Below are 13,259 nucleotides of genomic sequence, written 5' to 3' on the forward strand. Positions count from 1 at the left end.
GAGGTAATTTCACAACTTCCCAAGACAGGTGTTAATGCACTTTCCCACCAGCTGCTACTCCTCTTCTGCACTGGGTCCTCTTCATTCAATCCCCTTTCAATCTCCTACCTCACTTTCGAGTTTTCAGATCTGCTGAACTAGACCACACCAGGAGTGCTTTATCCTTTTTTTTTTTCTTGCATTTTTAGCCTAAGTCCCACCTATGAGTGATCTCATCCAGTCTTCATCCTCTGAATTGTTTTCCAATGAGAAAGTGAGGTAGAGAAAGGCAAAGTACTACTTCACCATGCAGAGTTTCACTAATTTTCTACCTTTGTGGCTCCTATGTGGCACCATGGAATCAAACTCAGGGCCTCACACTTATAAGGGAGATGCTTACTGAGTCACCTTTCTGGCCCTCATTGAAAATGAGTTAGAAATCTCTGATCACAAAAAAAGCGATAGAGATAATTTAGAAGGAATTGGTAAAAAAAGTCAATGTTCAAGAGCTGTGCTAAGTTAGAGAGAATAAAGACAGGGTCGCTGTCCATCCCCTGGACTCTGTTACTGTCACTTGCCAAACAGGAAACTTGAGGAACTAGTGTGTTCTCTCCAAGTAAATACGAAACTTTAAAAAATATATTTATTTATATTATTGGAGAGAGACAGAGAGAAATTGAGAGGGTAGGAGGAGATAGGGAAGGAAAGAGACAGAGAGGAATTGAGAGGGTAGGAGGAGTTAGAGAGGGAGAGAGACAGAGAGACACCTGCAGCCCTGCTTCACCACTCGTGAAGCTCCCCCATGCAGGTGGGGACCAGGGGCCTGAGCCTGGGTCCTTGTGCACTGTAATGTGAACATTTAACTAGGCATGCCACTGCCTGGCCCCAAATATGTAACTTCTTTACATGACATGATAACTAATACTACTTTTCATAGTTCTTTTATAATAGATGTTTAATATCTTATTTACAAGAGAGTCTCTATACATATCACCTTGAAATAAACTAAAGTGTATTTCATGTAGTTTTCAAAGTTCTAACTAATTAATCTTGTATTTCAAGTGAAAACACTGTCAGGCAGAAAATTAAGTATTATGTGAAATGTGGAACAACTGACAGAGTATGAGATATGGGGTCATATAGATTTGGATTTGTACAGTGGAACTATATTCTTTCTTTAACACTTGTATTAGTTTTCTGACATTGGTCCATAATTATACATGTGAACAAATTCATATATATTTGGGAATAAGTAATATACACACGGATACAGAGTTAGTATGAGGATTATTCATTGATTACTTAAAGAGGAAGTTTCTAAAAACATAATGAAGACATTAAGTGAGGATTTATTCTACTTAACACTGATAAGATATTCTACAATTTCTCATCACATGGAAGTAACTTTTAGGAGCAAGTGGTGGTGCACCTGGTTAAGCACATACATTACAGTGTACAAGGACCCAAGTTCAATCCTCCTGTCCCCACCTGCAGGTGGAAAGCTTGATGAGTGGTGAAGCAGGGCTGCAGGTGTCTCTCTGTCTCTTTCCCTCTCTAGCTCCCTCTCCCCACTCAATTTCTTTCTGTCTCTACCCAATAATTAATAAACAAAAAATTAAAAACGTGATTTTTTTTTAAAAAGGGAAGTAACGTTTTTCTCTTATATCTCTCTGATGTGGTAGATGGTAGCTTACTGTGGTAGTCATTTTGCAATACATAAGGTCGCCCAAAGCTGATAGTGTTGCATGCTAATTATAGCTCAACAAACTGAAAAAAAAAAATTAGCACCCGAAGAAATCAGGTTAGTTTAGAAAGTACTGCAATAACAATTATTGATAAATATATATCACGTTGATTGTATTATATTAAATACTAAAGTTAATATCTTTTGTGATGATCTCTTTTAATTGGTAACACACATAAAAACTATTTGAGTAGGTGATGCTCACCAAATAATAAAACCACAATGACCAAAAGAAATTGCACCAAAAAAAAAAAAAGGCACATTCTTGAGTCCAAAACGTAACATTTTTAGTTGACATCTTTGTTAAAAGGTAATAAATTCTAAAAATATAACTAAATGAGTAAAATTCACAGTATTGATTGGGCTCATAATCTGAGAGCTCTTTCTGTATATCCTGCAGGCTAAGACCAAAGTCTCTGGAGAGGCAGATATCATTGTTATTCCTGAAAAGATTCCTATACTTATAAAGAGATGGATCCTTATTCATCTCCTTTCCAATAAACATAGTCTGTGCTATTGGGGATATTTCAAGTCTCCCCTAACCAGTCAAACTTCATCATCATAAATACAAATGCAGCAGAAAGAAAATAAGAATATGGATAAAATTTTCATATAGCCATTAATTTATTCTCCTTTACTTATTAGATTTCTTTAAATTATGATGTTTTGGATGGAATGAAAAGAAGATGAAGTACTGTTTTCTTAAACTGTGTTGGTTGAGGATGATTGTTCCTAGATGGAAAAAATGGAAAGAATATCTATTTTTTTCATTATTGGGAGGTTAGTGGTTTCAGGACTTGTTACACATGGGTTCAATTTCTCTTCTCACCAAGACTGGTGTCTGCAAAATGCTCTCCCCCCCCCCCCCCAATTAGGTCCATCATTTACCAAGACCTGAAAAGGGTCCCCTTACTGCCCATCCTTGTCCTTGTCCTTTTTCCTCAGAGTCCTTTGCTTTGGTAAAATACACTACATCAGTCCAAGTTTTACTTTATGTTGCTCCTTTCTGGTCTGATTTCTTAAATTCTGTCTATGAGTGGGATCATCCCATATTCATCCTTCTTTCTGGCTTATCTCATTTAACATGATATTGTCAAGAAAGTGACTTCATAATTCTTAATAGTTAAGTAGTATTCCATTGTGCATTTATATCACAACATTCTTAGCCACTCCTCTGTTGGTAGATACCTAGGGTGCTTTTAAGATTTAGTTATTACAAATTGTGCTGCTGTGAACATAGGTGTACATGTATCTCTTTGGATGAGTGTGTTTGCTTACATACCAGGAGAGGAATTGCAGGGTCATAGGGTAGGTCCATTTCTAGCCTTCTGAAACTTCTCCAGGCTGCTCTCCATAGGGCTTGGATCAATTTACATTCCTACCAGTATAAGAGGGTTCCTTTGTCTCCACAACCCCGCCAACATTTGTTGTCACTGTCCTTTCTGATGTATGACATTCTCATAGAATTGAAGTGGTATCTCATTGTTGTCTTTATTTGCATTTCTCTGATAATCGGTGATTTAGAGTATTTTTTCATATGTCTGCTGGCCCTTTGGATCTCATCTTTTATATTGGTGAATATTCTCCACTCTGGTGGATGAGGTTGTTTTTGGATTTTTTTTGTTGCTGAGTTTGGTGAGTTTGTTGCTGAGTTTGTTGCTGAGTTTGGTGAGTTTGTTGCTGAGTTTGGTAAGTTTGGTGAGTTTGTTGCTGAGTCTGGTTATTAACTCTTTGCTTAATGTATGGCATAGAAAGGTATTTCCCATTCCATAATAAGTCTCTTCATTTGGGTGGTGGTTTCTTTTTTTGTGCAGAAGCTTTTCTCTTTGATGGAGTCTCATTAGTTTATTTTTGCTTTTGTTTTCCTTGTGAATAGATTTGAGTCATTGAAAATGCCTTTAAAACTTAGATCGAAAAGAATTCTGTTAATGTTTTCCTCTAAATATTTGATGCTTTCTGATTTATTATCCAAATCCTTGATCCCTTTGGAGTTTACTTTTGTGTGTGGTGAGATAAAGTGATTTAATTTCATTCTTCTGTATGTTTCAACCCAATTTTCAAAACACCATTAGTTAAAGAGATTCTCCTTTCTCTGGACCCTCCCCCCTTGTCAAAAAGCATATGTCAATGGGTATGGGAGCTTGGGAAGAATACCTTAAAAGAATACCGAAAGCATATATGCAAAAAATCAACTAAAAGGTGCCTTACAGGTGGAAGAAATTCTCTCCATAGATGGTTTACTAAACTTTTCAAAAGTCAAGTAGTGAAGAGTGATTTGAGTAGTAACTATAGTCTACATGGAAAGACACCTCACACTCCCACCTAATGAACTCAGAAATATAAGGAACTCACAGCAAACCAAGCTACCTTCAAATAATAGGGCTTGAATTACTAAAGAGTACTGAAGGAACTTTAGTGTGACAGACATTATGTGGAAGAAATACCAGCTGGTCCATGGGGAAAGCATGTCTATGAGGCCTTTGATAATAAGCATAAATAAATTCTTGGCTTTCTTATAATACACTACATAACTGACAGAAGAGCTAGAAGTAATAATATCTATATCACTTCAAATTCTGTCTCAACATTGTCTTAAACCTTAAACCTGTCACCAGGTGAGTTACCTGTCTAGTACTTGGCAGAGAAATGAGGTTTTCTCTTTACTCAGAGTGGAGTAATGTGGGTAGGAGCTGGTGAGGGGGGCTGGGAGCTGTAGACGAAACTATCAGAGTTTTCACAGCATTTCAAAGTTTACAATGCACTGGGAATATACAGGGGAATTCTGGAATCTGAGAAACTATTTCTTTCAAAAATGCAATTAAATTATAATTTAAATAAACATGTAAAATGATCTAGAAACATATGAAGTCATATGCTGGGATATTCATGTATGGTTTCATGCCTATCTTACAGCATTATTTTTAGTTCTTGAAAATAAGTTGGCTTTTTGTCATCTCATCACTTCACTATGATTTCACTGGATAATTATGCATTGAAGTTCATTGCTCAAAGCATTCTTTGTTGAATAGGACCCAAACCATTCAACCCAGTGATCATAGAATAAAGAACTGAAAGAAAATAGAATATAACCAGGAATCTTAAAAGGGAATCAAGCAACAAGCAAGTAAACCCCCAAATTAATGGTTAGTCCACTATCTCTTTTCCAGAAAATTATTTCACTTGCAAATAAAATGAACACCTACTGAATCTCGATTTGAATAAATATTCCTCTTCTTTTTACATGTATAAAAATTATAAAATATTGATAAGAGATATAAAACAGTTTTAAAAATACTCCTTTCTTTCGAAGGGAGGCTGGGTCAGCCTACCCTGCCACTCAAGGAAGAGTGGTCCTGGAATGAGTGCAGCCCAGAATATTCCCAACCATGATCATGGGCTGTGAGCTCAGACTGTCAGGGACCCAGAGGTTACACAGGCTCCAATGTAAATATGAGACCCCAAATATCATCTCTTATATTCTTAACTTTAGGTTCCTGATTATTAAACAATTTGTTCTGCTTTATATGTTAATGCTTTTCCAGCCACCAAGTTCCAAATACCACCATGATGCCAACCTGACTTCCCTGGACAGACAATCTTACCAATGTGTCCTAGAACCCCACTTCTACAGAGCCCTACCCCACTAGGGAAAGAGACAGGCTGGGAGTATGGATCCACCTGCCAACACCCAAGTTCAGCAGAGAAACTATTACAAAAGCCAGATCTTCCATCTTCTGCATCTCAAAATGATACTGGGTCCATGCTCCCAGAGGGATAAAGAATAGGAAAGTTTACAAAGGGGGGCTGGAGGGGAGGGTTGGGATATGGAGCTCTGGTGGTGGGAATTGTGTGGAATTGTACTCCTCTTATCCTATGGTCTTATCAATATTTCCATTTTATAAATAAATTTTTTAAAAGTATAAAGTATTTAAAAAAAAAGTACCTTTCTATGCTATAATACAGAATTTATATGCCTAAGGCCCCAGAAGTTCCAGGTTTAATCCCTGGTACCATCATAAATCATAAAGCAGTGCTCTATGCCTCTCCTTCCCTCTATCCATTTGTCTATCTCTCCTAAAAATAAAACTAAGGGGAGTCAGAAGGTAGTGCAGTGGGTTAAGCGCATGTGGCGCTAAGAGCAAGGACCAGCCTAAGGATCCTGATTTGAGCCCCTGGCTCCCCACCTGGAGGGGAGTCACTTCACAGGCAGTGAAGCAGGTGTGCAGGTGTCTTTCTCTCTCCCTCTCTGTCTTCCCCTCCTCTCTCCATTTCTCTCTGTCCTATCTAACAACAATGACATCAATAACAACCATAATAACTATAACAACAATGAAAAACAACAAGGGCAACAAAAGTGAAAATAAATAAATATAAAAATAATAAAAATAAAACTAAGACAAATCTAACAACAACAACAACAAAACAAAAATTTACTTTCTAAAAAATTAAAAGGATAGGTGGGTAGAGGCGCACCTGGTTGAGCACATGTTACCATGTGCAAGGACCCAGGTTTGAGCCCCTGTTCCCCACCTGCAGAGGGGAAGCTTCACAAGTGGTGAAGCGGGCCTGCAGGTATCTGTCTTTGTCTGTCCCTCTCTACCTCCCCTTCCCCTCTCAGTTTCTCTCTGTCCTATCAAATAAATAAATAAATAAATGGAAAGTGGCCACCACCAGCAGTAGATTAAAAAAGAAAAGATAAGGCAGATAGATGAGAGAAAATTTACAGGACATTGAACAAAAGATATAAAGGCGTAAGCAGTGATACAAACTGTATTTGAACAGCAAGAGTTCAATATAAAAGGAATTTCTAAATGTGCATTAGTTTAATAGTTTAAGAAACAGCCATTAATAACCTTTGCCAAGAACAAGACCCTACTCTAGATACATTAGAATCACAGAGTCCCTGAAGGAAGAGGCCATCATTTTCAAACTACAGGACATAAAGCCTCTAGAGATGAGATAGATTGAGGTATTTTTTTTTTTAATACGGGTATATTTCTGGGCCACAGAGACAGTGAAATATGAGAGTGTGATGGCAAGAGAGGAAGCTCTGGCTCTCTATCTTTCTGTCTGTGTCTCTGACTGACAAGTGTCCTGGAGCAGATAGAGGCCCTGCGTTTACATGTAGTCTCTCTCTCTCTCTTTCAGTCAAGAGCTTAATGCCCTCAAGATTCTACTGCATTAGTGAACATCTCTTTTTCTTTCTCTTTCATGTTTTCAGATAGAGGGTGAGAAACAGACAGAGAGAAGAGAAACATAACACTACACCCTGACTTGCAAAAGTCCCCTTTTACAAGATTCTCTGTTATGAGCATCAGCGCTTGGGGCCAGGTAAAGGATGCATTCTAGCAGGCAAACTACCTCCCAGTCCCAAGATTATCACAAAAGAAGGTGGTGAGGTAAAAAAAAAAAAAAAAAGGAAAGGAAATCACGGTCATCACTGCTACACACTTAATTCATCAACTGCTGTTGATTACAAATGGCAAGAAATTCCTGAAAATTGGAAGTTTTTCCTTTTTTTATGCCTACTTCTTCCAGGATGCCTTTGGAAATATAGACAAGTTCAGCCTATGAATGATTTGGTAAGAGGCGAGTATCTGTGGCTAGAAAAAAAAATTTTTTTTTAATTTGTGTCCGTGGTGGAGGGGACCTTCCGCAGGTCTGCAATTTTATATATTTCCTTAACGTCACTTGAAATGTTCATGGAACATGTTCAAAACAAGTATTTAGATATTAATTTCAAATGAGTATTCATGTTCACAACAGTTTCAAAATTCATAAAATATAAATAGCAAACAGGGAATAAAAAATATTCTGGGGGCCGGGTGGTGGCGCACCTGGTTGAGTGTAGGTATTACAGTACTCAAGGACCCGGGTTTGAGCCTCCGGTCCCCACCTGCAGGGGGAAAGCTTTGTGAGTGGTGAAGCAGGGCTGCAGGTGTCTCTCTGCCTCTCTCCTTCTCTATCACCCTCTTGATTTCTGGCTGTTTCTATCCAATAAATAAAGATAATTAAAAACAATTAAAAAAATATTCTGTAAAGTTTATCCATTAGAACAAATTCAACTGAGAACTGTGGAACCACCACGTTCTGTGAGTGTCATGTGGGAGCAGTGAAGATGGAACAACTCTTTTTAAATTTATTAGAGGGAAATGGGGACCTCAGAGTTTCCAGATTTTTCACATTTATAGTTGCAGTAATCTGCTCGGACTGTCATAACAAAATGCCCCGTACTGGGTGGCCTGGACACCAGAATTGGTTTCTCTAAGAGTTCTCGAGGACACACAGGATGCCGACATGGTTGCTTCCAGTGAAGGGTTTCCTTCCGGTTACACTTCCAGCTATTGCTACGTCCTCTGTAGTTGTACAGAAAGAGGAAGACAAAGAAATTTTTCGTCCTTTTCTTGAAATGAAGTCCTGTAGCTGGGAATGGTTCAGCTTGTAGAGCACCAGCCTTTCATGTCCAAGGTTTCCGATTTGATCCCAGCCATGTAATGTATGGGGGGATGGGAAGAGGATAAGGGGAGGGGAAGATAGCGAAATAGCTTGAGAAAGTAGCTGCTTTGTTCTGCATGCTGACCAGGCTCAAGCCTGGCCCCCACTGGACTGGGAGGAAGCTTTGGTGCTTTATCTGGAGAGGGGAACAAAAGGTCAGTCTAGAGAGGTCAAGTATTGGTGATGACAGAAAAAAAAAAGATTTTCTTTTTTTATATTTATTTTCTCTTTTGTTGCCCTTGTTTTTATTATGCTGTAGTTATTACTGTTGTTGTTATTGATGTTGTCATTGTTAGATAGGACAGAGAGAAACGGAGAGAGGAGGGGAAGATAGAGAGGGGGAGAGAAAGCCAGACACCTGCAGACCTGCTTCACCACGTGTGAAGCCACTCCCCTGCAGGTGGGGAGCCAGGGGCTCCAACCAGGATCCTTATGCCGGTCTTTGTGCTTTGAGCCGCATGCTCTTAACCCCCAGCACCACCGCCCGACTCCAATGATAACTTTTTGAATGGGTATTGCACTAATAAGTCAAGGAGCTAGTACTAGGATGGGACTGCATTACAGACATGTTAAACTGAGAACACAAAAACTGGAACAGTCTCTGACAATTACTGTATTTAATAAATTTATGTTATAGGGGTGAAGGCACGGATTCCCTCAAAGGGTCTCAGATCTCTAAGACTTCTTATGAATGACGTGAGCATCACTACAGTGTGCAATGCCAAGATTTAAAACTGCATCCTTCTATTTCCATGGACCCCCGCATGGAAACAAACTATTAAAGTTGTGTGCGAACGAAAGAACAGGAAATGCTCCAACTGTGGACAGCTGTACAAAATCCCTAAAAATAGAAGATTCTCCAAAAGACCTTTGACTATCTTTAGGTTTTGTTGTTGTTTTGTTTTTCTTATCTTCGCCTACCTTCCCCTCCTCTCTCGATTTCTCTCTGTCCTATCTAACAAAAATGACAGCAATAACAACAACAATAACAAAGGCAACAAAATGGGGAAAATGGCCTCCAGGAGCAGTGGATTCATAGTGCAGGCACTGAGCCCCAGCGATAACCCTGGAGGCAAAAGAAAAAAGAAAAAAGTGCGTGTGCACACACACACACGTATGTAGACAGTCATCCTCAGAAGGAAAAAAAAACTTCATGTAAACAAAAATTATAGTAAAGTGTTCCTTTTGACTACTAGTACTATTTCAAATTGAAGAAATTCTATCTCTCACAAACACACTAGAAGAGCACTGTCTACTAGGTGAAGGTAGGAAGTCCTCAGCTCCTGGTAGCTTTCATCTTCTCTTTTCTGCTTGTCTCTGAAGAGATACGGTAGGGAGGGAGATAGCTTGCCCAGCAAGGCACATGCCTTGTCATGTATGTGACTAGAAAATAAAGTAACTAGAGAACTGGCATATTAAAAGACTTAGACAAAACATAATTCTTCCCTTTTATTTATCTTTACACAAGTGGTTGCCTATCTTGAAAATATGTACAAAAATAGAAAAATTGCTGAATGCTCATACACTTCCATCGTTTGAAAGTGAGACTATCTGAAAGAAACACAAAAGAGATTATGTAAACAAATGTGGCATACCTAAAAGTCCGGGTTTCACAAAACACAGTTCTCAGTAGTTAATGCTTGACAATAGAGCTTAATTTATCAAGGAAAAATAACCATGCCATCTTTCCAATGTCAAGAAAACAAATCAAAGCATTCCCTTTCATGAGCAGTGTCTTTTAATTAAAAAATAAGAAAGGAAAGAGAAAAACTCATGTATTCTGTGGGTGTTTGTGTGGTAAGTCCATAGTGCCACTGTGGCTACTTAAACAATTGAGGCTCATGGAACTGGGGAGAACTCCTAATGCAATTGGAATTTATTCAAGAGTGCACTTTGATTTTTTTTTTAAATGTTCTCCTTGAATATTTGATGCTATGGGGATTGACTACTCATTTAACTAACTTACTGCAGGGGTGGTTGTTGTGTAAGAATTAAATGCACTGTGGACGAACACTGACAATGAAATGAATCTGAGCATATTTAAAAGTGATGCATATTGCTCAGGGTCAAAAGCTTTTCCATGAGAAAATACTGGCAACTGTGACTATAATCAAGAGAAAAATATCACTTCTTACTGAGAATGTTTTAGAAATGTGTGCATTATCAGTGTCATGTCCGTATTTATTAATAATAAGTGGATTAAATATTAGGCTTCTGAGTTGGCAAATTTTGGCTCCAAAATTTCTACACTGAATTTTTTTATTTTTATTTTTTGCCTCCAGGGTTATCGCTGGGGTTTGGTGCTGGCACTATGAATTCATTGTTCCTGAAGGTCATTTTTTCCTTTTTAAAAAAATTGGATAGGACAGAAAGAAGTTGAGAGGGGAGAGAGAGAGAGAGAGAGAGAGAGAAAGAGAGTAAGACACCTACAGACCTGCTTCACCGCTAGTGAAGCGACCCCCTGCCTGCAGATGGGGACCCGGGGGCTCAAACTGGGATCCTGGAGCTGGTCCTTGTGCTTCACACTACACTCCAAAAATTCCTAAAGCAAATCCCTGCCTAAAATGGAAATATAACTACCATTACATAAAACTCTTACTTCTGTACAAGTTAATTATTAAGTACTACTTAGTAAGAAAGTTTTTCTGTTTTAAAAGACTACAATATGTCAAAGAAGCTATATCACTCTGGTTGATCATTATCAAAAGAGATTAATTAAACACATGCAACAATTTAAAGGAAAAGGGTAGAGATTGGCGGAACTCATCATATAGACAACAAGATGACTGAGTGATCTACTTGGTGGAGACAACTTCCAGTCAGACTATGGGAACCAAGGAGCTTAGTTGCCCTGTTACTGGGAGCAGCTACATTACAGAGGGAACCAGGAAGTCTCCTGGAAGACCATAGGTAAAGGGCAAGGGTGGGAATTAAAAGCACACACAGGCAGGATGCGGTCAAGTTGTGGCCCACCAAGTAGATCACACACATAATCAATCATACACTGGGGCCCCGATTCAAGACTCTGATTCCCATCTGCAGGGGAGCTTCACGTGCAGTGCTGTGGGGAACTCTTTCTCTCTGTCTCTGTTTACCCTCATTCCCTCATCCTTTTAACTGGAAGGAAGGGAGGAAGGAAGGGAGGGAGGGAGGAAAGAAGGAAGGAAGGAAGGGAGGGAGGGAGGGAGGAAGGGATAAAAAGGACTACTGGAAATAGTGGAGCTATGTAGGTACCCCCCACCAAGGTAAACCTATTGGAAAATAAAATAAATAAATTAGAAAAGTGTTGCAAGCCTTGGAAAGCTCTTGGTCCATTTGCCATTGTGAGTGGACCTGGAATCCTCCACCTGTGTGACCAATGAGACAAGAGGTCCAGGGACCTCATAGGACTCTTAGGAACCACAGTGCTTCTGAATGGAGCCTGACTCTCAGTCCACACAAGGCTGCTGGGAGAATGGCCGGGTGGAGGAAGCTGACTCTTGGGTTCACCTAATCTTAGAGATCTGGAAACTCCCAGAGGGGTGGAGAAGTCGGATAGTTTTGGGGCTACTGCACTGGTGTTGACTCTTTTGAAAACAATCCAGAGGCTGTAACTTCACGTGGTCTGTTTAAGCCTTTTGTTTGTGTGTTTGTCTTTGGAAGAGGAAAGTCTGATGGAAAGCACAGTCAGTCTGTCTGCCCTTCGTCTTGCTATTACATGCACCTCCATTTCTCTGGGACAGAGTTTTTAAAAAACTTTATTTTCTAATCTGTGATTTAACAATAGTTTACATGATTATAAAATTATAGAAGTTTATTTCCACATTTCACTTGTCACCAAAGCCCTATGCTTCTGCCCCCCAACCCCAATAGGAACTACCATAGTTCTCAAAAAGTCCTAGAGAATTTTTTCTTTCTTCCCTTCCTGCCCCTCCCTTCCCTTCCCTTGCCTTCCCTTTCCCTCCTCTCCCCTTCCCTTTCTCTCCTTTTCTTTGGCAAGTTTATGTGTTTTAATCATTTGTATTTCACAAAAAGAGTAAAACCATCTAGCCAAGTCATTTTTAAGTTAGAAAGAACAAAACATTGATGACTAAGCATAGTGTTGTGTTTGTATGTTTGCTTTTGGTATGATATAGACCACTATCTCTTTAGTTATTATCATTATCATTATTATTCCTTTGCTTTCAGTAGCAAGTCTATGTCTGTAAAAAATATTGTTGCATGTATTCATTTATTAGTGATTTAATATTGATTTACAGAAATATAAAATAACAGGGGTGAAATTCCACATCTTTCTCACCACAAGAGTTCTGTGTCCCCATTCCCTCCACTAGAAACCACATTAGTTCTCCCAAGATCACAGATATGGGCTAATTATAATTTCTATAACTATGTCTATATTTATATATATTTGCCCCTCCCCATTTTTTGACTCCAGGGTGATTGCTAGATTTCAGGGCCTGCACTGAATCCACTGCTCCTGGAGGCTAGTTTTCCAATTTTGTTGCCCTTGTTGTTACTGCTAATGTTGTTGTTGGATAGGGCAGAGAGAAATGGAGAGAGGAGGGGAAGACAGAGATGGGGGAGAGAAAGACAGACACCTGCAGACCTGCTTCACTGTTTGTGGAGCTATCTCCCTGCAGGTGGGGAGCCAAGGGCTGGTCCTTGCGCTTCATGCCATGTGCACTTAAATCCCCCCCCCCCCCCATTTGCCTATTTTTTCTACGATCCTACCTTCTCTTCCTTCTAGGTCACACCTCCCACTTCTGAGTGCCCTCCTCCTCCTTCCTTTTTTCCTCTCTTCTTCTCTCTCCAGTTCCTGATGGAATTGGAGTTCAGAGCCCATCTGGTCATCTTCCATTAACAGCCCCCTGGGAGTATGAACCAAAATTCTTTTTGGGGTGCAGGAGGAAGAAGTCCTATTTTCTGTAATTGCTTCCCACTGGATCTGGGCATTGGCAGGTCAATCCATACTCCTAGCCTGCTTCTATCTTTCCCTCGTGAGGTGGTGCTCTGGAGAGGTGAGGTTCCAGGACATATAGGTGAGGTCATCTGTGTGGGA

General features: G+C 39.5%; 1 protein-coding gene across 6 annotated transcripts in view; it reads right to left on the minus strand.

Annotated features, from left to right (window-relative positions):
• ARL15 (ADP ribosylation factor like GTPase 15) overlaps positions 1-13,259 on the minus strand; it is a 486,820-nt gene that overhangs the window by 197,039 nt on the left and 276,522 nt on the right. Inside the window, exon 4 of one of the 6 annotated variants that reach the window (XM_060191031.1) lies at positions 7,697-8,354. The exons of 2 other annotated variants lie outside the window; for them this stretch is intronic. In XM_060191031.1, coding sequence (XP_060047014.1) covers positions 8,181-8,354 — 174 coding nt within the window. In that variant the 3' untranslated portion in view covers positions 7,697-8,180. Of the gene's footprint in view, positions 1-7,696; positions 8,355-9,647; positions 9,770-13,259 lie in introns of those variants that run through there. 3 more of the 6 variants (XM_060191030.1, XM_060191029.1, XM_060191033.1) reach the window with 3 other exon arrangements.

This window comes from Erinaceus europaeus, chromosome 5, assembly GCF_950295315.1.
Source record: "Erinaceus europaeus chromosome 5, mEriEur2.1, whole genome shotgun sequence".
NCBI classification, from domain to species: Eukaryota; Metazoa; Chordata; class Mammalia; order Eulipotyphla; family Erinaceidae; genus Erinaceus; species Erinaceus europaeus.